This window comes from Apteryx mantelli, chromosome 33 (genome assembly GCF_036417845.1).
Source record: "Apteryx mantelli isolate bAptMan1 chromosome 33, bAptMan1.hap1, whole genome shotgun sequence".
NCBI classification, from domain to species: domain Eukaryota; kingdom Metazoa; phylum Chordata; class Aves; order Apterygiformes; family Apterygidae; genus Apteryx; species Apteryx mantelli.
In genome coordinates, this window is record NC_090010.1 from 2,497,446 (window position 1) to 2,520,610 (window position 23,165).

General features: G+C 59.0%; 1 protein-coding gene and 1 long non-coding RNA gene across 3 annotated transcripts; one reads left to right on the forward strand and one right to left on the reverse strand.

The window, feature by feature from the left end:
* Positions 1-3,759: 3,759 nt before the first annotated feature.
* Positions 3,760-6,382, reverse strand: LOC136994849 (uncharacterized). The gene is made up of 2 exons (XR_010886687.1): positions 6,307-6,382; positions 3,760-4,604 (listed from the first exon to the last, which is right to left on the reverse strand). It is a non-coding gene; the product is annotated as an uncharacterized lncRNA (long non-coding RNA).
* POU6F1 (POU class 6 homeobox 1) lies at positions 6,339-22,499 on the forward strand. Of its 2 annotated transcripts, XM_067314150.1 has the most exons (13): positions 6,339-6,392; positions 11,742-11,851; positions 14,594-14,706; positions 15,726-15,924; positions 17,780-17,901; positions 18,331-18,439; positions 18,521-18,556; positions 19,435-19,670; positions 20,119-20,247; positions 20,409-20,627; positions 21,143-21,281; positions 21,567-21,741; positions 22,073-22,499. In XM_067314150.1, the coding sequence occupies exons 3-13, from the start codon at positions 14,653-14,655 to the stop codon at positions 22,416-22,418; spliced, it is 1,764 nt and encodes a 587-aa protein (XP_067170251.1). In that variant the 5' UTR covers positions 6,339-6,392; positions 11,742-11,851; positions 14,594-14,652; the 3' UTR covers positions 22,419-22,499. The 2 variants fall into 2 exon arrangements, with proteins under 2 accessions (XP_067170251.1, XP_067170250.1); XM_067314149.1 differs by having other exon boundaries at positions 18,331-18,556.
* The last annotated feature ends 666 nt before the right edge of the window (positions 22,500-23,165 follow it).

Here is a 23,165-nt window from a genome sequence, read left to right on the forward strand (position 1 = left end):
AGCCCCGAGTCCTTCCTCAGACCCTGTTTTCTGCCCTCCTGGGGCAGTGAACCCACAAGCTGCTGCAGAGACCTTCCTTTTGGGCGGCAGCATCCTGCAATGGGACCCGTCGGCATTGGTGTGCTCTCCCCCAGCACGTGGGGGGCACAGAGCATCTCCCGCCTGCATTAAAGAGCAGGCTCCTTCCTGGGGAGACTGTGATGTCCCCTTCTCGCCATAAATGTAGTCAAAACATCGCCAAAAAGTCAAAGATGCAGGAGGGAGCGTGCGTTTCTCAGGCTTTGGCCCTGCCGGTCCCCTTCATCCAGTAATAGCACAGCAGTAGATTTACGGAAATAACACCTCTTTAGTTCAAGTACCCTCTTGCCTTGAAATTAGACCCACTTTTGCAAAAGTCGGCAGTTCTCACCTTCTTGGTGTGTTTGTCCTGAGCATCTCTCAGCTGAACTGGCCTTTGTGATCTAACCTTAAGAGACTTCCCCAATGTTAGCCTGTCTTTAACAATGTTGGTATGAGTTTAGGGTCTAAATATTGTTATAAAAATCTGTTGCAGATTGCTTGATGGTGTTTGAATCACGCTGCTGCTGTGGGACTTCAGACATAAAAGGAACAAAAGTAAAGCTCTTCAGCGAGGTATGGATCAGCTGCTGCGCACAGACCTGTTGTCACAACCCCCTGCCCAAGATCCACCAGCAGAAGGTGCAGTCAGAGGTCTGGAGCTGTGTATGGAGAAGGTATGATGCAATTTCCTAGTAGTTTTTATGTGCAAAGTCTTCCTTCTTGGAAATAAACTTTAAAAATCCATATGGATAGCAATAAAGGAGCACAAAAAGAAGAAAACAAACCCCCTTCTTTCCTGATTTTGGTAAACTTTCTGTCTGCATTTTGGCCAGAGTTTGAGGGCAGAACCTTCTTTATCAAGCTCATTTTCAGGCATCTCAATCAACAATATCATTGTTCTCTTCCTGTTTAAGTGAACTTCTCATGAATAATGTACTGGCTGCCTGATGAATATGCACGTTGGCTGGTGTGCCTGGGAGGGCTTCATAAATAATTCATGCCCAGAAAATGTTCTTCACCTTGCAACTGTACAGGAACTGTAGAAAAAATATTTACCCTTTAAAGTGGGAGAGAAGATGGCCTGAAACCTGCCCAGGGAAATGCTGAGTGAGGTGGCTTGGAGTTAAGCACAGCAAAAGCAAGGGAAGGGGAAAGCAGCTCCAGGCAGCGAAAGAAGCCGCATCCGGGAAGGTGACTGCTGAGCTCTGATGCCCCCTCTGCAAACCCAGTCTTGCAAAACCCCAGAGCTTGCTGAAATTGCTCAGAAATGAAGCTGTTCAGCCAATCCTGGGTTCAGGCCTTATTTATTCTTATGAACACATGCCCCTCTCTGCTCCGCTGACATCGCTACACAGCAAACTTCCTTGCAAAGGAAAAGTGAAAATGCTTTGGGAGGTGCGAAGGGCAAGGAGAAGGCATTTACATCAGAAGGGCCAGGCTCTTCGGAAGGCACCTGCCTTCAAATGCCACGGGGTTGTTTTTATTTGTATTTTTTTATCACTGATTACTTTGTTTAAGGGCCTCTTGGGCCTCCAAGAGGAAAACTCCAGTTCATGTCGAAAGCTCTGAAAAACCGGCTCATGCTGTCTTGAGCTGTGCGGTCCCAAATTGGAAACCTGTGAAAGTTGAGGCAGTTTCTGGATGCCTGGCCGCGCGCCAGTGGGCTTTGCTTCCCACGCCGGGCAGCTCTGAAAGGCAAAGGGACTGTCTGCAAAGAGCCTTGGCGCTGCGCAGATAACGTGCAACACAGATAAAGGCGTAAATGGCCCAGTCTGCCTTTTGGGTGAGCAAAGGCCCGTGCTGGAAATCCTTATTTACCTGACAGGAGGTTATTTAACCCCGATTGAGAGCGGAACTGGCTCGGGTAATATCAGTGATTTGCCACTTTCTTAAAGTGTAAAAACTCAGCTGACGATACTGCCGGCTGCGCAAGCAGGTAGGTGTTTGTGCAACTTTACTCAGGTGAGTAATCAGAGGTGAAAGGTTGTTTAAGGCAGTGAGCACCCTGCAGGCGTAGGCCTGTAACTAATGATGTAAAAACAATGAATAAACAACTGATAATTACTTTATGATATCTTCCACCACCAATGAAGTTAAGGGGGTTTTGTCTCTGGCTTTACTGGGTTCAAATTTCACCCAACATAATGAAGTGAAATAAGGAAGGCCCAAAAATCCCATGGAAATTTTAGAGGCTATTTACAGCTTTCAGGGATAAAAACAAGTCCAAGGCCAGATCTGTCATGGCACTGAGGAAGCTGCATTAAGCCCCTTCTGTGGCCACTAAAAGCATGTGCTTAAGCTCAGATTCAGCAAAGTTTGTGAGCAACTGGAGTCGCTTTGCTGCATGGAAGCCAAAATAAAGTCTGGCTTGCTTTTTCCTGCACTCTCAGTCATTCTTGGAACATCTGGAATAAGCTGGTTCGTGGAATATTTGTTCCTTGTAGGACTGGAAACGTTTCTGTAGCAAATTAGATGTGCCAGAAACCACATAGTCAGGTGCAAACCCTTCTCTGACCCGTTACTGAATATGATTAGAGCAGCCAAGTCAGCAAAAGAAGTGTGGACAAGAAAGCTGCAATATTAATTTGGTCACCTACCAAGAGCTCTTATCGACAGAGCAAGCACTGGAACAAAGGACACATTCTTTCAGTCAGCATTTTAGTTTTACCAGCTATTTCTGTCAAATAGTTAATTAAAATCCCCCCCCCCCCCCAAAACAAGCTATTTTCCTGTAGAAAAAGCTTTTCGGCACTCATAAAATCAATTCCTCTTGAAGAAAAATTAAAAATGCAATGTGCACCCTTTCCCCATATGCATTATATTAAATAGTATGCCAATGTATGTAAATGAGTCTGAAATTCAACTAGATGGAAGTATTTAAATATTCATAATCACAGTACAGCATATGCAAACCAGGCTCTCAGCAGAATTGCACTGCAGTCTCAAATAACAGCTGTACTCGGGCAAAGATGCTTTAACATATCTAATTCGATTATTAATGAAAATGTGGTCAGCTCTGGTTGTGTGTTTGTTAATATTCGTGCAGTGGTATTAACCTCTGCCGAATGTTAAGCACGCGCTTAATTCCTATTGAAGTCAGTGGAATCTAAGTATAAACTTAAATGATATGCCCACATATCACCTCACCGTTCACCTCGCTCCTCTAATTTGTTGCTAATCGGCACTAAATATTATCATATTATGTTGGTAATAAGAGGATAGTCTAGTCTACATCATGTTAATTTGAGAAACCTTTCTGTATACACAAGAAAGGACGTGGGATAGAATTTAGCCTCGGAAGAACGGCGCACGATGTTTACACTTTGTTAACATTAATGCACCTTACCGAAGTTCTAATGTATATATTCACTCATGTATAATCAGTGCATTTTTGAAGCAAGTTATGAATATCTTATGATGAACGCAGAAAGGTGTATTGTGAGGCAAGGATTTAAAATTAGTCCGTTAGCTTTTTCCGCAGAGAAAGACAGAAGGTGTAATTCTTTTCAGCTAATATGGATGTGAAAGAATGAAGTAAAAATAATTCAGCTTTATCAAGCTGTGCTCATTTCTAAGAGGTGCCAATAACTGAGATGTTATGTTGCAGTTTTTGTCTTTTTTTTCCTCCTTTTCCCCTGCTTGGAGATAAGAAGGAAGTTACAATTTAAAAAAATTTATAACATACAAAATGCAAGATAATAATATACTTTGCTTCCTTTCTTTTTAATGATTCCAAACAAGCTATAATTGGTCCATAAGTTGGCTTGAAAAGCTGCAGAATTGCACCTGTGCTTCTAATGAGCTTTGCAATTATAGAAATAGTTTTCTTCCTTCTTTTAATTATGGAGTGACAAGGTTAAAGTTGCACCTGAGTTCCCTTTATGGAGCTTATTTCCTTGCTCCCTCACCCAATCCACAAAAATCCCGCAAAAAAAAAAAGTCAAAGTTCCCTCCGAGCTGGCAGATGAGCTCCTGTGACTAATTTATGGGTCACGCCTGGGGATTAAAATCGCCAGTAGGATTCAGAGGGCCTCCAGGAGCATTTATTTCCCCCGCCGATACCCACGGAAAGAAATCGAGTTGTCGCTTGTGAACTGCCACTGTGTGTTTGTCCTTTTTACCCCAGGAACCTCATTGCCGCTGAACAGGGCGGCCGAGAGCAGCCCTGGCCCTGCAGCCCGAAACTCCAGCGTGGCACCTTCCGCGCGCAAACGCGAACGAAGAGGGGCGACGAATGCGGAGGGAGCGTTGGCTGCCGATACGAGCGTGTCCCGTCGCCCCTGCGGTGTGCAACATGTCCGGTGGGTGCTACACGTCCTCGCTCCTGGGTTTCCATCGGCGTCCCAGAGTCCTGTACGTGCCCGTCGGGGACCTGGCAGGTCCGGTTTTAAACAAACCCACGGTTTTCAGAGCAGCCTGCGGAGGCTGTAAGCGTGGGGCCTCAAGACCCCCGGGCTCCGGAGCCTCTTTTGAGGGGTCCGCGCAGGGCAGCTATAGCCAAAGGAGAGCGGGAACGCGGCACTCCGCTCGGAGACGTGCGGCCCCTAAAAGACAAACGTGGCTCTGCTGCGGCCCCAAAAAGACGGATGCGGCTCTGCCACAGCCCCCCGCAGGCTCGTGTGGCCGGGGGACGCCGAAGCCGCCGGCCCCCGTGGCGCGGCGGAGGCCGGGAGCGGGATGCCGGCTGGCCGCGGGAGCCGAGCGAGCACGGAGCCAGCCTCCTGCATATTATGCTGGGAGGCTGGATCTGAGGCTAATGCTATGCCGGGAAGATGGAGCGTCTTGAATTATTACTGTGGCTTCCCCGTGCGAAGGCAGGCGCTGCTCCCGCCTGGGGCCTGTGCCTCCGGCTCCCCCTCCAAAGCTCCTCTGAGGCTTTTGGGGTGGTTTGATTAGTTAAAACAAACAAAAAAAGCCTCCCTGGCAGGTACCGAGTTTGGCCCCAGGGCTTTATCGGAGCCCTGGCCCCAGAGGAGAGCGGATAACAGGCTGCGGGGCGGAGGGGGGGGGACAAATTGAATCCTTTGTGCCGCCCCGGGGTGGTGCACGGTAATGTGATGATTAACGTATTAATTTATGATGATGAAATGCTGCATTAGGGTTATGATGAGCTGGCTCCGAGCCAGGGTCAGGGAGTCAAGAGCGCCGCTCCGTGCCTGACCTTGAGGTGCGGTGCAGAGCCGGGGGCTCCCTGGATTCCCCCCCCCCGCGTGCTCACTAACTGAGTGGGGTTTGCAGACCCCCAAACGGGGGGCTGCAGAGCATAACCCCAAAAGGTCCGTTTGCTGCTGGGGATGGGGTTGAGGGGCTCTGGTTTGGGGGAGAATCGGGGATCTGGGCTGGTGTTTGGGGCGATCTGGCTTTTGGGGTGTCTGAGATTGCAGGTCTGGGTTTGGGGGAAGTTCTGGGATTTGGGGGTCTGGGTTTTGGGAAGGGTTTTGGAAAGGAGGCTGTGGGTTTGGGGGGGATGCTGGCATTTAGGGGTCTGGGTTTTGGGGTGTTCTGGGTTTGGGGGGATCTGACTCCTAGGGGGGTCTGAGATTTGGGCTGCTCTGGCTCTTGGTGGTGGGGGGGGGTGTCAGGGATTTAGGCTCTTTAGTGCAGTTTTGGGGGGGTTGCATTTTCAGCTCCGGGTTGGGGGGGGGGATTCTGGGGGATTTGGGCTCCGGGTTTGGGGAGTTCTGGCCTGGGGATGCTCTTATTTGGGGAGGCTCTGGGCTGTAAGGGGGGGGGGGCGCTCTGGTTTGGGGGAGTCTGGGCTGTAAGGGGGGGGGGTCTCCGGACTGGAGAACCGCTGGATTTGGGGGGCTCCGGGCTTTTTTTTGGGGGGGGGGGGCTCGGTGCGCCCCCGGCGGCGGCGGCGGGCGGCGCGGCAGCCGCGCGGATGCGGCAAAGGCCTGCGCATAAATTATGTTCATGACGCAGCAGCTAAAAAATCCCATCGGGGGGGGGGGAGGGAGAGAAAAAGGGGGGGGGGAGAAAAGAAAAGAAAAGAAAAGGGGGGGGGAAAAAAACACCCCAAAGGCGCCAAGCGGCTGCAAACTGCCCCAAAGCGCAGCGCGGCGGCGGCGGCCGCCGAGTGCCCGCAGCCGGCGGGGGGCGGGGGGGGGGGTCCCGGGGCCCGGTGCTCGGTGCCCGCCGCCTGCCTCCCTCCCTCCCTCCCTCCTTCCCTCCTTCCCTCCTTCCCTCCCTCCTCCCTCCCCTTTGTCCGCCGCCGCCGCCGCTGTGAGATGAATTTTTAATTACCCGCCGGCAGAGGGGCGGCGCGGAGCCGCCGAGCCGCCGAGCCCCGAGCGGCGCCGAGCCCCGAGCAGCGCCGAGCCCCGCGCGCGGTGAGTGCGGGGCCGCGGCCGGGGCCGGGGCCGGGCGGGCGGGGGGCGGGCGGGGGGGCGGCGGGCCCCGCCGCGGTGAATATGCAATGCCGTAATTAGCATAATTTATATATTTATGATAAAGAGAGCGCGGCGTTGCGGGGCGGGGGGGGGGGGGGAAGCGGCGGAGCGCGGGGAGCAGCGCGGCCGGGATGGGGACCCCCCCCCTCCCCAAATAATACCGGGGATGGGGGGCGGCAGAGCTGCTGGGGGGGGGGGTACCGGGGGGGGGTTTGGGGACACAGGGCACCGTGGGGGGGAATTAGCGCTGGGGGATCCCAAGGGAGACCGGGATTGGGGGGGGGTAGCCGAGCTGGGGGCGCCCTGGTAAAAGGGGGGGGGACGGGGGGCAGCGGGGCTGCGGGGGGGGTGACAGCGCTGGGGGGTTCCCTAGGGGTTTTTGGGGGGGGGGGCGGGAGAAATTAGAGTGGGGGGAGAGGAGGAATAGGTTTGGGGATAGGCAGTGCTGGGGGGGGGCGGTGGTGATTTGGGGGGGTCCCCGGCGAGCAGGGAGGGCAGCGTGGGGGTCTTGGCAGTGGCAGGCAGAGGCTCAGCAGGGATTTGGGAGCCTCAGGTGGGGGGGGGATGGAGAGCAGGGCTAGGGGGTGCAGGGGGGGTTTGGGGGGGTGCCAGCAGCGCGTGGGGTGCTGCGAGGGGCAGGAGGTCTCCTGCACCCCCCCCCAGGGGACTTACTGCCCCGGGGACCCCGCGGAGGGGGGCAGCTCCCGCCGCTGCGCTGAGCCCCCCCCCCCTTTGCTTGCGTTTTGGGGTGGGGAGGGCGGTTTTTTGGGTGCCGCAGAGCCCCAGCAGGGGGAGGATGGGGGAGCTGCCCCCCCCCCCCCGCGTAGCGCCTGGGGGTGCCCTCGGGAGACCCCCAGATCGACACCCCGGAGCAAAACGCGCCGCCGGCTGCGGGCTGCCCCCGTGGCCCCCCCCCGTGGCGGAGCAGGGCCGGGCTCCCCTCGCGCACGTACAGCGCCGTGCGCAGCCGGTTGAGCCCCCAACGCCCCCCGGCGCGCGGCTCGAAACCGCCCTTGGGATTGGGGGGGGGCAGAGACCTGAACCCGGCGGGAGCCGTGCGGCTGCTTCCCTGCCGGGGGGCTCCCTCGCCCCGGAGCCGGAGCCGTCCAGACGTCGCGAGGGTCCGGTCCCCACGAAGGGGGGGGGTTCTCCGGGTGTCCCTGCTTAGGGCACGGGCTAAGCAGCCCGGGAATGGGAGAGCACGTGGGGATGCCCGGCTTGGCACGAGGCCGGTGGGTCCCGCGATGTCCATCCGAGACGTCCCAGGCCCTCAGGGCGGCTTCGCCCCACGCCGGCCCCGGCGCTCGCCGGACCAGCAGGCAGAAAGCGATGGATGCTGCAATCGCTGTTTTTTGGGAGACAGACGGGAGCTTCTAGCGCAGTCTGAAATCTCCTGATTTCGCCACCCTCCTCTTGCATGACCTTGGGAGCTGAGCTTAATCCCTCTGCTCCATATATGTGCAACGGGAATAAAAATACTTTCCCATCTCTGCAGAGATATTAGCAGATTCCTTGGAAGTCGCTGGCTGCGACTCCGCTCTAAGCGGATCCGCGCGGGGACCCGTGTGGCCGCCGGCGGCACCGGCCTGCCCCGGGCAGCGGCACGGGGGGGATCCCCGTAGTCGCGGGTGCCGTGGAGCTGGTTTCATTTGGGGTTAGGACGAGCTCGTGCCCAGGAACCCCTTAAACGCGGGAAGCGAAGGCAAAAGATGAAGGGATTCAACCAAGGTCGTGCGGCCCGTCGGGAGCGGAGCGCGGGTTTCCATGCGCCTTCCCGTGGCGCGTGCCGTGGGATTAAAGGTATCTAAGGTGATAGCGACCAAACAAATAAAAACACAACGCGGCCAGGAGAGAAAAGTTTAATGCTGCAAAGAGGATTTTTACCAACAGAGGAGTTAAACCCCCCAAATTGGCAGGAAACGCTGGTAAAACGTTTTCTTTTTTCCCCCCTTTTTTTAAAGCAGTTTTTGTAAGCCGAGCCAGCTCTGCAGACCTCCCCGGGCGCTCGGAGGAGGACCCTGCGCCTGGTATTTCCTGCTCGCTTGCCCGGGCTGCAACAGCAAACGCTGTGATTGAGCAACCAAAAGGTCGCCCAAATCTCTCCTTGCACTTGGGGTCTCGGAGCGATCCGTGCTCGCGCCACGGTTCCTCCCCGGTGGCTCCGCGGAGGCTCGGGGCCAAAGCAATGCAAACCAGCCTCCGGTTAACGCAGCTCCACCTCGCGTACGGACTTTGCATGTCAAAACGCAGCTCTCGGATGAGATAATCCGGGCCGGGAAGAGCCTCTGCCGCGCGTCGGGGGGCTCCGTTTGCTCCGCCGAGGGGTTTTCCCTGCCCGGCTTGTGCCGGCCCTGGAGCCAGCAGCCGGGGCCCGCGGGTGCGTGTCCCAGCTCGAATTGGCCGCCGGAGCTGTTGGATAAACTTTGTTATCGCTGCCCCGGCAGCCTGTTCCCTCGCGGCCCCGGGTGGCTGCCGGGCATCTTTCCACCTGCGCTGGAATCGCTCCCTCCGGGCTCCTAAACGCGTTTTCCCCGTCTCGCCTTGGGGATTTGGCCAGCCCCAGCCCCGGCGTAGCTTTTTCCAGGAATGACGTTGACTCGTGCTGGCGCTGAGTAACCGAGCGCTTTGGGGAGCTGCCATGCCTCCCCCCGCGGCCGCGCGAGCCTTCGCGGTCCTGCAGCGGAGGCCGTCGCCGGCTTTTCCCGCGGAGCCCCCGCCTTCAGGAATTCACGGCTGGCAGCGAAGCGCGCTCGGCGCTGCAGCCTGCCAGGCGGGCTTTGGCCCCGAGAGCAAAGCTCGGCTTTTACAAGCGACGCACCGGGCATTTTGTGGTCCCCGGAGCTGGAGCCCCCCCACCTCGGGATACCCGGCCGGGCTTCGGCGACTGGTTTTTACATGACGTCACTGCAGCAGCCGGACCAGGACGGCGAGGAATCGCGTCGGCGGCTGGATGCTGCCGGGCGCAAAGGCTGTTTTGCTGCAGTCTAGTGCTGCAAACGGGCTGTTTTACAGTCGCCTTCAGGTTAAGTTTCTTGCTGCGTAGAGGGAAGATTTGGATGAGGAGGTTGGGGCCGGTCAGTTCAGCTCCTTTCCCACCAGGAAAAAATATCCATGCGCGCGGGCAGGTGGTTTTTAGCATGCCCCAAGGCGCTCTTAAGTCCCGCAAGCCTCTTTGCACCGGCGCTTTGCATTAAGGATCCGAGTGCGATTCTTCCCGTTCGGGTTAGGCAGGGATTGGGCGCCCAGCGGAGGCAAGGGCTGGGTGAGCCCGTCGGAGCAGAGCGCGGGTGCGTGGAGATGTTTTCCGCGGCGGTCGGAGAGCTGCTCACCGGGGTGGTGGGTCCCATCTCATCGCCTGCCTCAGTTTCCCCATCCGTAAGTGTGGCTGCGACTGGCGACCCGCTAGCTGTAAAATGTTCTGGGGACCTCGGCGTCGGGGGGAACGTGCCTCTCGGCAGAAGCAAAAGTCTGGGGTTTAGAAAAGATAAATTCCAAATGAGCTTGGGAGCCTCCCGAGGAAAATCAAACGCCGATGCCGTTTTTAACGATTGCGTTTGCTCTCGCGCAGGCTGGCTCTCGTGAAAGCGGGATCAGCTTGGAGCGCTAGTCAGTAATGGATCAGTCACGGAAAAAGTCTTTAGAAAGATAAACTGTAGAAAGGTAAAAAGATGTTTTTCAGGAGGGAAGCTAATTTGTTTAAAAAAAAAAACACACAAAAAACAAAGTTTTCAAACCTTTCTCCCCAACCGTGAGAACTGGAAATTCAGTGAGGAAGACGCGTCTCGCTGACGGCACGATTGCCAGGCCGGGTCCTTCCACGCCGGATGTCGTGATAAAATCGTGCGAGACGGCAGCTAGGGACGGCTGCAGGTGAGAGGCGCCGCACGTTGTCACGATCCGCTTTATTTGCGGGGAGAGAGAGCCCAGGAGCAGGGAGACGGTCAGGATTTCGGTGCCACCGTGTGCATTTCCCTGCTGCTTTCCACTGCCAGATGCGCAAACCCGGTGCAATAATTCCCAGCACCGTTTTGGGGAAAGAAATCGGTGCGTTAGCGCCAGCTTTTAGGGTTTCTCTGCCTGGCAGCGGTGCTTTGCCTCGCTGTCGCGCTGCCTATGGTGCATTAAAAATTCTCAGCCTGGAGTAGGAGTGTCCATCCAAAAGACTTGAGGCAGGATAACGATAGTGAGCAATTAGCAAGCTGTAACCGCGTCCAAAGCATCTTCTATATAGACCAGGTCTAATTAACCTCTTAGGGCTTCTCACCTGTGGCAAGTTTGTTCAAACTTAGATTTCCACCCACTTGGGATGCAAGTGGCTACATCTCTGACTCATCAACACTTGTAATTAACATGGCAATTATATTCGCAGTGAGACTCGGAGCATCTTAAATTATCCTCTCTTTTTTTTTTGCCTTCTTTTTTTTTATATTATTATTATTTTGTGCATTTCATTTCCTTGTCACCATCTGTTGTGAAATGGCTGTCTTCTTGCTGCGTTGCACTTAACACCACCATCTGGCCAAATTATTTGTCCCATTAATTGCAAAAAAAAAAAAAAAAAAGTGTGAAGAAGCAAAATGAAATGGTACTACGAACCTGCGCAGCGTCTGCTAGGCGAGAGGCGGCCCGCGCCGCAAGCCGAAGCGCGCCGCCGAGCCGCGCCGAGCCTGACATTATGAAATGTCTGTTTAATCGTCTCGCGCGCTAATTGGTCTCTTTGCACAGCACTGGGAAAAAAAACCTCTCGCTCTTCTTCTTGAGGCTTCCCCCGCGGGGCAGGCCCGGACGGACGCGAGCCTCTCGCCGGGATGAAGGCGGCAGCTAGAGGACGGGCGTTATCCCGCCCTCTCCAGCCTTGCGCTGCGCTGCTCTGCCTGGAATAAACCTGCGGTTCTGAGCGAGGTGCTCTAACTTGTTAGCTTGCGATGGATTTGGACGGCTAAATCCGAGGGCTGCTCTCTGCAGCCTTCCTTAGATCAGCAAACTCCGAATCGCTGAGGAAAGTGCATATATACGTTAACTTTTGGTTACTGCAGCTTTAGGGACAGCTCGCGGTTTAGCCTTGAATCTCCTTTTTGCTTTGTTCCGTCTCCTTTGGCAGCGATGAGGAGTAACGGGAAAATTAACTTGCAAGGACGAGGATGCTCGTTAGTTGTCCCGTCTTGCGGAGACACGTGGGATCTCGTTGCTCCTCATCGCATCCGGAGACATTCCCGAAACGCCCGGGCGAAAGGAGCCGTGCCGGGCGCTCTCGGCACCGAGACAGCTGTGGTTTTCCTTTCCCTACAGCCGACCGAGTACACCCAGACGGCCGCAGCCGAAGAGCCTGCCCCAACGAGCAGGACCTGCGAGACCACCCCGTCGCCCGGCAGGAGCCTCCTTCCAGCCCGGAGCAAACAGTGAGTGAGTACACGGGGCTCCCGGCCCCGGACTCCCTTGCAGATAGCTGCTGTGTCGGGATGCGCTCGCTTCCCGGAGGTTTCCTGGTGCTCCCCGTCCCCTCCAGGCACTTCTCCAGGGGGAATCTGCAGCGCTCCACGGAGGCTTTCTGTTTTTCTAAAACACGCCCCAGCTTTTTGGGAAGGGTCTCCCCGCAGGCGGAGCGGCGCCGGGGCCGTTCCTCCCCTTGCTCTCCGGCCACCCTTCCCTTGCCTGGCGTTTCCCAAGCATCCCGAGGGAGTCGGGCGCTCGACTCCCGCGGGGGCTCAGTGACCTGCTTGTGCAGCCGCGCGTCGGATTAGCGCAGGAACCGCGTGATTTCTCCGCCGGGACGGGATTTAGTGCCACGTAGGTAACGCAGCTGTTTAGATACCGCTCCGCTCTCGGGATGCGTCTCGCCTAACGGCAGGCTCCGGTGCAGCAGTAGGAAGGAGCAGCCCCGTGCCGAGCATTGGGAAGGCGCTGGGTGGTTATTCCTGGTTAGCCAAGCCCCGGGGGCTGCTCTGAAGTCCGGCCGGTGGCTGCCCAGGCCAACGCGGCCTGGCGATGCAGAGGGAAGATAAAGTCACGTACAGCAGCGCTCTAGAGCGTGCGGCACCCCGTGGGGTGAACTGTGCAGGACGCGCAGCCAGAGCCTTCCCCGTCCCCCCGCCAGCCCCCCAGCTGCCCCCAGAGAAACTCAGAAAGTCCCTCTTCCCGCGGGAGAGGTTTTCCTTAGCTCGCTCGCTCTTTTTACAGCCGGGCCCTTGGCACCTTTGCGCTTCTGGTTTTTCCTCTCTGGCTGCCCCGCGCAGGCAGTGCGGGTATCCCTTCCTCCGACTTCCTTGCTCTTTGCCGGGCTCTGGCTGTCGGAGAGCTCATTAACTTTTAATACCGCCAGATGCCTGCATAAGCCACTCGCTCGTCCCTTGCTCTGTTCTCTGTTGCACTAGAATAAATTGTTAATTAAACAGTGCACTGGCATCCCAAGGTGTTTGTCTACTCTGAAGCTAAGGCCGGGTTTAAAAATTCACGGTAGCTACCAGAGATCAGTCACTGCCTGCTCGAAATGTCCTCATTTAATCTGACAACAGGGCTAAAACTTTGCAGCTCGCTGCGGCTGGCAGGGTCGCGCTGGTTTGGGGATCTGCGGGAATCTTTGCGTTGAGCCCGGCAGAGCCAAGCAAGGGGGCGGATCTGGAGCGAGGGGTTTGTGAGCCCTCTCCCGGCGCTCGCCGTGGAATTAGCCCCATCTCTGCTGGGACCCCGGGCGTCACTTCATTGCGGATGATAAATAACAAGTGGCATTTACAAAATACAGCCGAAGGGAATTAGATGCTCGGCCCCTGTTGAGTTTGAAATGAGAATTTGGGCTCTTAATTCAATTTAGGCCCCTTTGGATCAACAGGATCCAAATAACTATGTTTACTAATTGCATATAAATGCCAGGCCCCGCTAAGGATGCGCTCCACGGCCTCAGCGGGAGCCTGGTGGCTTCCGAGATGCAGAACGCAGTAAGCACCATTAAACGGCTCATAAAATGCAGCCAAAGGGATGTTTTCCGGATCCTTTCGGCTGAGTGGGAAGCGCCTCGTGGTCTGACATGACTAGCCAATATATCATGGGAGAGCTGAGCTGCGAGGTGGCGGGGGGTATCCGCAGCAGTCAGGCTTCCTCGCGGAAGTAAAACCCTTCAGACAAGACAAATTGACACAGCTTTGGGGAAGAAATTCCCTTTTGGATCAGTGGAGATCCCTAGGGGGCTCCGGCCAAGCGCTCTCTCCGATTGGGGTGCTCGGAGTGGGGGACAGAGATTGCGGATTCACAGAGCTTGCGGCGTGCTGAGCTGGCCGCTCTGCACCGTGCCAGCACCTTTGCTGGGGGGGAGGCAGGATCAGGCCTCGGACGGAGATAACTCCGCTGGTCGGTGCCCGGGCCGGAGGCGAGCGCGCGCTGCCTGGCGTTTTGGGACAGCCTGGGCCGGGAGAGCTGGGTCTGGCTGCACCTACCAGTGTAAACATGCCCCCGGGCTCCCGAGCCGTTACACAAACAAGGACACCTTCGCACATGCATCAAGTAATTTTGAATGTCATCCAGGCTGGCTGGTTAAATGCATCCCAGAGACATTGCTAATAAAAAATTCATAAGCCTCTTATAAAGGCAATTATGCTTCTGTAAGGCAGCAAGGGGACAATACGTGACCAAATGAGTTAATGAAGGACGTTAAAAGAGGAAGAGTTGCCTTCCAACAGGTGGGCCGAGTCCCTTCCCTTCGTGAAAAACCCATCTCGCCCGCCGGGAAATTTCAGCCTAATGAAACAGCCCCATCAAATCCGATCCCCTCGGGAAAGAGCAAAGTGACTCTCCTGCCTCGCGCGTGCAGCATCAGGGGCTCGCGATGGCCGTGACGCATCGCTTGGGGACCTGCTCTGTGCTTCGAACAGGAGCAGTTTCGCATGGGCCATGCCTCAATTTTAAGGATTTGCCAAGGGCACAGTAGGGATCGGGTCCTCATCTCCTTTGGGGAGAAGAGCTCCAGTTTTGCCCTGCTCCGAGTCGCCATCGGGGCCAGCACGGAGTGGGGAGAGGTGGATCGTAGGGCCAGAGAGGAGCACGTGCGCGGCGGCAGAGACCAGGTTGCTCTGCTCCCCGGTCAAGCCGGGGTTTGACGCCTGAATTGCTGCCAGTTCAGTGACAAACGCTCCCGTGTCTCTTGCTTGCAGCATGTGGAAAGCCTGAGCCGGCTCCCCTGCCCTCTGCAGCCTCCTTCCCCGGGGACACCATGGACACCGAAGCCGTGCAGCCCCAGGAGGCCTCGCTGACGGTCAACGAGCAGGTAGGGGCGTCGCAGGGTTCGGGGCGGCCGGCAGGAGAAGCTGCCGTAGCTGTCTGCACCCCAGAACTGGCAGGTTGGGAAGGCCACGGGGTTTGGAGGGGATTTCAAAGTCCCGCTGCGTGCGCAGCCTGTGGTCTCGCGGGGGAAAACAGCCCCACGCTCGTAGCCAGCACGTTTTCCCCCACGCTTGGGCATGCAGAAGTTCAGCCCCGTCTTTCAGACGCCGGCTGCCTCATCTTGGGTTTTGTTCGCAATAAAAGGAAGAGGAGGCCCTGGCTCCTGCTCTCGGCTCTCCTGCGAGGCTCCGGGCGCTGTTGGATCTTCGCCCAGGGCTTTGGCTGTCTGCGGCCCCGCGGGAGCCCTGTGGCTTGGGTGCCTCGTGGAGATACGCTGCACCTGCCTGGAAGTTGGGCTTTGGCCAGCCTTTCGCTGGGGTTCAGGAGGTGGATTTGACGTGTCTCGCCATATCTGAAGCCCTCTTGGCCCGGTGCATGCTCGCTTTTCCCTCCAGAGGAGCAGGCATCTCTGCTCTTAACTCCCTTTTCGTGTGTCCCAGTGCACTATTGTACAGGGAAAACGATATCACGATTTGGAGGGCTCGTCCAGCGCATACCTACGGGGCTGTAAATCAGCGTTGACTCTAGAGCTGCTTCACAAGTTTGCAGAGAATTTGGCTCGCTCCCTTTAGCCGGCGCAGGGATGCCAGCTTTGCCCGTGGGCTCTAAAGGGAGCGATGTGGCCGTTAATAGCGGTGTTTTACTGCTGAAGACGTCACCCACCGATGCACACGGAGCTGGGGTTAATTAGGGAGACCCTGAAACTGCTGATTACCTACAGCAGAGAGGCTCTGCCCTGGGCTGGCTTTGGTCCCCGCGGGTGTCCCCTCTCATGGGGACCGGGTGGGCTCTGCTAGGCTAATTGCGAGGGTAACGGTAGGGCAGTAATTTGGGCTGGGGGCAGAGTGAGCCCGGGAAGCTCGAGCGCCCCGAGCTGACGGACGCTTTGGGGCACGTTGCCAGGTCATCGTGATGTCCAGCCACGAGACGATCCGTGTGCTGGAGGTCGGCGTGGACGCCCCGCTCCCGGCCGAGGAGGACCGGAAAGCCTTGGAGATGCCGGCGAGGGAGGTAGCGCGGGGCTCGCCGGGAGAGACCGCTGACCCGGCCAGAGAGGACGTCCCGCCCAGCGCCGAGACCTTGGGCAGCGGGGACACGGCCGGTAAGACGCCTTCCTCCCCGGGCTCCTTCCTCGGGCTGCCCCGCTCCGAGCGCTGCTCGGAGACGGGAGGAGAGTTGCACCCGCGCCGGCCCTTCAGTGCAGGGCGCAGACTCTCTCCCTGCTCCGGAGCGTCACTCCCATGCTTAGCAGAGCTCAGGATTTAGCAAAAGCAGTTGCTCCGGGAGCTAATTGGGGAAAACATCCTGCATTGAGGACAGCAAGTGCTTAAAATAGAGGTTGGTTGTCGCTGAGCTGCGGCGGTGGGGAGCTGGGTTTCCCTGCAGCCCTGGAAGGAGCTGGGTTTCCTCTTCCCTTTGCTCCGGGCTGCTCCAGGGTGCCAGTCTGGTACATCCCATCCTAGAGGTGGGAACGCGGCCTTGGAAATGAGCCTCGAGCACAGCTTTCGGGGAGATCCTGCTTTATTCCTCGCTGCTTTTGGCCAGCAGCTCAGTCCTCTCGCAGGTGCAGCCTGAATCCACCTGCAGGCGCTGCTGTCCTCTCCCCTCTTCTGCCCGTTTTGGGCTTAGCTTTAATACGACTTTCCTCTCCCTGGTTGTCACCTCCGTGGTGGGCCGAGACAGCACCACCGCATCCCTGGGCTTGTCCTTTTGCCAAAAAAAAACCCCCACCAGGCTTGTAGCAGGGCACTTCGGTGTCTTTTTAAGTCCTTTATAAGCCAAGGAGGCGAGCGTCCCTCCAGCGCTGCCTGCTCGAGGAGAGGGGCAGCCCGCGGGTCGCGCCAAAAGCCGTCGTGCCGTGGGAGCGCTGCGAGACGGTGCCCCGTGACACGGTCTTCACCTGGAGGGAAGCGCTGGGTGTTATCCGTGCTGTGAAAATAACGGGGCGGGGGGGGAAACACAGCTTCTTTTCGCTCTGAAATTTATTAAAAAGCTTTTTCCAGTTTTGCAGACCTCTAGTTATTTCTGGGCCAGGAACCAAAGCCGAGAAATGCCTGGCTTTGAGATGAGAAAAGTATTTATTTGGTAAAACTTTTCAGCCAAAGGAGAAGACAGGAAAAGGGTGTTTTTTCTTTTTACCAAAATAGAAGAGGATTAAGCGGGTTTTATACTCAAGGGTTACCATTATTAGAAGTTAAGCAGAAGAAAGACAAGAGGTCGCTCAAGCAACAAGTAGGTCTTTTGAAAGTAATAAATAGGGATTAGGAACAAGGTTTCCTATTACTTGACTGTGAATGATACTAAGCAATTTTAATACATTTTGCAAATCTGGGCGGAGGGCTGAAAAGCGCAAATGAAAATTTTCAGTAAGAAACCTTTAGCAGAAGAGTGAAAGATTTCAGCTGTGCGGTAAATTGTATCCATTTTCTTTTGTTTTTTTCTTAGTTTGACATTAGCCTTTTGGTTTGTTATTAGTAGTTACATTTGGTTTTTTATTGTATTTCAATCCAGACAGGAAACCATTTTTTGTTTAAATAAAAAAAAAAAGCCCCAAAACCAAGAAAAACCACCCCAAAACACAAAATGACTGTAAAACTTCACCTGTTTCAGACAGGAAGCTTTTTTTTTTCCCCAGAAAATAGAGAAAGTTAAGTTAAGCTAAGTTAAATCGTGCGCAAGAGAGTCCGGGAACGCAGAGACCCCAGATGCCCCAGACCTGGCATGGTCCCGGCCACTGGCCGCGCTCCAGGCCCCCGGGGGAGGCGCTGAGCTCCTGCCCCTGCGGCGTGTGGGTGGGCTGCAAGCCTTGACGCTAAGGCACGAGGGTCCCCGTCCCCTGCCCTTTCGTAGCCCCCCCCAGCCTGGGCGCAGGGTTTGGGGGGCTGATGCCGCTCTAGATCCCGCTGCTTTTGGAGCTGGCGGCATCTCTCGAACTCGTCTCCTCTCCCCTTCCCCAGGCAAAGCCAAGGCAGCGCCCGGAGCGGCCTCCGCCGGCGTCGCCTCCGCCGGCACCTTCGGCCAAGCCCCGAGCCAGCAGCCGCAGCCGATGGCCCCGCTGGCCGTGCAAGCCGCCCCGCAGGTAACTACCCGGGAGCCGCGGAGCGGGGCGGGCGAGCGCGCGCGCGCGGTGGGCGGCAGCGCGGCGGGACCCCCGGGCAGGCGGCCGCTCGCGGAGACCCGGGGCAGCGGCGGCGGCTCTTGGCGCGGGGCGCGGGAGCGGCGCCCCGACCCAAGCCGCTCTGCCTCGGCCCGGCGCCCTCGCCGAGGGGGCCTCGCGCCCCGAGGTGCTGCCGGCGGCGCGTCGCGGGTTCACGGGGGCCCCCCGCGCCTCGCGGGGGCCGCGCGGAGCTGGGAACCCAGCTGCGGAGAGGGGAGGGACCCCGGGCCGCGCGGCTGCCGGCTCCGCGCATCCCCCCCTTTGCGAAGACTGCGCTCGCTCTTGCCTCGCTGATGCTGTCTGCAGTGGCGTTGATTTTTGTTCTTTTTTAAATCTTGTTTACTTTTGCAGGTCTTGACTCAGGAAAACTTAGCAACAGTTGTGACAGGAGTAATGGTTCCAGCAGGGACAGTTACTCAACCTCTTCTTATCCCCATCAGTATTGCAGGTCAAGTGGCAGGTCAGCAGGGGCTGGCTGTGTGGACATTTCCTACAGCAACGGTCGCTGCCCTTCCCGGACTGACGGCTGCTTCTCCTACAGGGGGAATTTTCAAACCGCCTATAGCCAATCTGCAAGGTAACCATTGCCCTTCTGCTTTCCGGCATCCCTAATTGCGCACCTGGTCCTCCCCAGCTTGTGGCGACCCGCAGCCCGTCCCGCCCGGGATGGCTCAGAAACGGTTTAAAATCGTGGGGACGTGAAGACCTGGAGTTTTGTTTTGTGACTCCCTGGGTGCAAAAATCGCTGGGAGCGTTGGACCAGGCTGCTGAACGGGGAGGGCAGGACAGAGGCGGCCAGGGGTGCGAGATGAGACCCTGCGGATGCGGTGCGGATTTGGGGCTCCGGATGTGCCGCCCCCTTGCAGCGGGCGCAGCTCCGCCAGGGGACAGAGGGGTCCCCAGCGCCGCCGAGACCTGCGGGGCGTCCCTGCCCGCGGCAGGGGAGGGATTGACGCCTTCTTGACTGTCGCGCCGCGATGCCGAGTGAAGGCTTCATGCCCTCATCTCTCAGAGGGAATTGGCTTGTCTGAGCTCCCCCGAGAGCCACAGGAGAGAGTTTTTTTCCGATAGTGATTCATCCCCCGCTAAGACATCCGAGCCGGGGAGATGACGCAGCCCTGGAGGTGCCTCTCTCCCTCTGCGCTCGCAGTAGCAGCCCGGGCAGCTGCTTTGGATTAAACCTGGCGCTTCAGCGGGGCCGGATGAGTCCTGCCGCAGCAGACGAGCTCAGCTCTGCCTGTCGCGGGGGCGCTGGCAGGTCTTTTGGGTGCAAGGCAGGGCGGCAGCGATGACACGAGTGTGAGCACGTGGTGTGGGGGGGGCAATTGCTGGTTCGGTTCCCTTCGGGATGGGCCTGGGAGAGGTGGGCGAGGAGGAAGGATGCACCAGACCCGGGGCCGCACCGCTGTCCCTTTCCGTCCCCCGCTCACTCTCTGTCCGTCTCTTTGCTTCCAGCCGCCGCCGTGCTGAACACAGCGATCCCAGCGCCGGTGCAGCCCGCCCCGCCGCTGCCGGCCGCGGCGCAGCCCCGGCCCCCCGCGCAGACGCAGAGCGCCTTCGCCCCGGCGCCCGGCCAGCCCCCCATCCTGCCGCAGCCCGCCGCAGCGCCCGCACCGCCCCTGGCCAAGCCCCTGGAGACGCAGACGCAGATCACAGTCCAGCCTGCGGGATTTGCCTTTAACCCTGGCATAGTAAGGAGCCCGGACGGACGGACGGACGGAGCCCGACAAGTTTCCCTCGCGCTCCCCTCAGCCCGGCGCTTTTGTGGCCACGTAGAGCTGCGGGCGGGAGCGCTTCCCCGTGGACACAGCGCGCTCGCAGGAGACCTGCCTTCCTGCGGGTCCGGCCGGCGACTCGCGGGCTGTCTTTCCGCATCCCCGGCCTCAGTTTCCCCATCTGTGATGGATGTCGATCTCTCTCCAGCAGCTGCGCAGGGAGCCAGACAAGTGGTTTAGGCAAAAAAAACTGGCAATTAAGGACTCGGAGCGAGCGCTTCCCATCACGGCAGCGAGGCAGGAGTTACCTGCCGCGGGGGCGGCCCCGGGGCGGGGGGTGGCCTGCCTCTCGCCGGGCCGTCGGTGCGGGCGACGCGCAGCTCCGCGCACCCGCGCCTCACCGGCGGCTCTCGGTTCTCCGCAGATCGGCGCGGCCTCGCTCGGGGGCCAGACCCAGCTGCTCGGCTCCCTGGCGGCCGCCCCCGTGATCGCAAACACCATCTCCAGCGTGCAGGGCATCACGGGCCAGATCCTGACCAACGCCCAGGGCCAGGTACGGCTGGGCTAAGGGAGGGCCCTTGGACTGCCCCCCTCCAACCCGCTGCCTCCGGCCCTGGGGAGAAGGGGATGGAGATGGGCACGGGGATGGGGACGGCCCGGGAAGGGTGCCGGCAGGACGCGCACCCACGGCTCCGGCTCTCCCCCCTCGCCCAGGTGATCGGCACCCTGCCGTGGGTGGTGAACCCCCCCGGGCTGACGGCGGCCGGCCCCGCCGCGGCCGCGCTGCCGGCCCCGAACCTGCAGGTGCAGGCGGTGACGCCGCAGCTGCTGCTCAACGCGCAGGGCCAGGTCATCGCCACGCTGGCCGGCAGCACCATCCAGGCTGCGGCCGTCAAGAAAACCAGCGCCCCCGAGGCCCCGGCCAAGAGCGAGGTGAGCACGCGGGCGCCTTTGATGCGCGGCCCGTCCGGGTAGCCGCAGTGCCGCCCCGTAGGGCCCCTGGGTGCCCGAGGTCTCTGCCCACTCATAGACTGAGTTTCCCAGTTCCCAGCCGGGATGGGAAGAGACCGAGCTTTGCCCTGGCGCGAGCAGCGGTGGTGGCTGCTCCTCGCTCCGTCACCTCCAGGCTCTGCTACGTGCTGGGATGCTCCGAACCCGGAGTGGAGTTGGCTCGTCCCCGTTCCCAGCTATCCGTGGGACAGAGCCTGTCCTGCTCCGTTCAGCCAGGCGCGCGCTGGGCAGTTTCCAGTGCCGCTGTCCTCTCTGAGCCCATCTCGTCCCCACCGTGGCGAGCAAGAGCAACGTGGTGGCTGCCCTTGTTTCATCCTGCGGCCACGCAGGAGGGAGCTCTGCCCCGGGGACGCGGCTGGCCGGAGCCCAGAGCTCGCCCGGCTTCTGCCGGCACCAGGCCCCACGCTGCAGCCGCTGACCCTTGCTCCCGGCTCCAGGTGCAGCCCATCCAGCCGGCACCGGCGCTGTCCCAGCCGGCTGTGGTGATCGCCAGCCCGGCCCCGGCCGCCAAGACCTCGTCTGCTCCCGTCCCCATCACCTGCTCAGAGACTCCCACCGTGAGCCAGCTGGTTTCCAGTGAGTCGCTCTCGGCTCCTTTGCGTTTTGTGCCGGCCGGCGAAATGCATGCAGAGGAGAGGGTGGTGGGACGGGGAGAGGAGCCCCGGCGGGGCCGTGGCCACGCGCTGCGGGTCCCACCGATGCGAAGTGGGGTTTTGCGTGCTGGAGCGTTGCACGGGGTCCGCGCCGGCGGCCGGGCTTCGTCAGGGAGCCGCGCTGAGCAGATGCGCGTTATTGGGAAGGGACGTGCCGGCGCCGCCGTGCAGCCGTTTCACGTTCTCCCCGCTGTCCCTCGGCTTGCAGAGCCCCAGGCTCCCAACGCCAGCGTCGACGAGGACGGCATCAACCTGGAGGAGATCCGGGAGTTCGCCAAGAACTTCAAGATCCGGCGCCTGTCCCTCGGCCTGACGCAGACCCAGGTGGGACAAGCTCTGACGGCCACCGAGGGACCTGCCTACAGCCAGTCGGCCATCTGCAGGTACCAGCCGCGGGGCCGCCCCGGGCAGGGGGCCAGGATCGCGATATTGCGCGTAAGCGGTGCAATTCCCTTCTCCGGAGGAGGAAAATCCAAGAAAGCGCAGGGTGGATGGGGTCAGCGCTGGCGATGCTGGGATCTCTGCCCGGGAAGCTCTCGTTAGCCGCCTTTAGACAGCGGTCGAACCCCGGTGTCCTGATTCGGGTGGCAAAACTGACCCGAGAGCGGGGACTTTCGCAGCCCGTAGCGCCCGCGTCTCCTCCCCGCCGTCCGCCCGGTCCCTGCGCTTCCCGGCGGCGCTGGCACTCGGGGACCGTCTCTCGGTGCCACGCAGGTTCGAGAAGCTCGACATCACCCCCAAGAGCGCCCAGAAGCTGAAGCCGGTGCTGGAGAAGTGGCTGAGCGAAGCGGAGCTGCGCAACCAGGAGGGGCAGCAGAACCTCATGGAGTTCGTGGGCGGCGAGCCCTCCAAGAAGCGCAAGCGCCGCACCTCCTTCACGCCGCAGGCCATCGAGGCGCTCAACGCCTACTTCGAGAAGAACGCCCTGCCCACGGGCCAGGAGATCACCGAGATCGCCAAGGAGCTCAACTACGACCGCGAGGTCGTCCGCGTTTGGTTCTGCAACCGCCGACAGACGCTCAAAAACACCAGCAAACTCAATGTCTTTCAGATTCCCTAAAGGGGGAAAAAAAAAAGAGGGGGGGGGGGTGGCTGCTCCCTGACACCCCCCCCAGCCATGAGCACTTTGCGCCTGACTCCCCCCCCCCCCAGCCCCTGCGCCCGGCTCCCGCGCGCGTGTCCCCTCCGCCGTGTGCATAGGTGTCCGTGTCCCCTCCCTCCCCCCCCTAGGCGTGTTCCCCTCGGGTGTCCCGCGTCCTCCCCGCGTGGCCCCGGCCCCCCCTGCCTGCCCGCGCTGCGCCTCCCCTCCCTCCCTCCCTCCATCCCTCTCCCGCACGAGGGGGGGGCCGCAATTCCTGCGTTTCTGTGTCAGACAATTTCTCCCACCGCCGGAGCGATTCTCATTTTTTCGGGGGGGACGTTTTTGCCCTTTCCACAGTTTTTCCTGTGTTTCCGAGGTAGCGTTAAGGCCTGCTAGCGGCACAGCTTGGTAGCGGCGAGACCCGCGTTCGTTTCGCCCCTTCGTCTTTTTTTCTCGGGCCCCTCCGGTCCTCGGCCGTCTCCGAGATCGGCATCGTCGAGGGCCGGCGGGAGCGTTTCCCTCCGGGCGCCCCCTCCCTGCCGCCGTCCCGGCTGAGCCAGCGGGAGCTCCTCGATTGAAGCCCTCGAGAGCCCTCGGAAGAGATGCAATTTTGGCTAAAGAGCAGGCGGCTCCGTGGCTTGGGGGGACCCCGTTTCGGAGCTCTGGAGCGTCTCGGTGGGTGGGAGCTGAGGCTGGTTTTCGGAGCCGCCGTGGGCAGAGCCAAGC

What these genes read in the sequence shown, in the direction of transcription:
- POU6F1 (XM_067314149.1), top strand. Translation starts at nt 14,653, where the DNA reads ATGGACACCGAAGCCGTGCAGCCCCAGGAGGCCTCGCTGACGGTCAAC. An exon ending in CCGTGCAAGCCGCCCCGCAG is followed by an intron (nt 17,902 to 18,330) that starts GTAACTACCCGG and finishes TTACTTTTGCAG; the next exon opens with GTCTTGACTCAGGAAAACTT. An exon ending in AGCCAGTCGGCCATCTGCAG is followed by an intron (nt 21,742 to 22,072) that starts GTACCAGCCGCG and finishes GGTGCCACGCAG; the next exon opens with GTTCGAGAAGCTCGACATCA.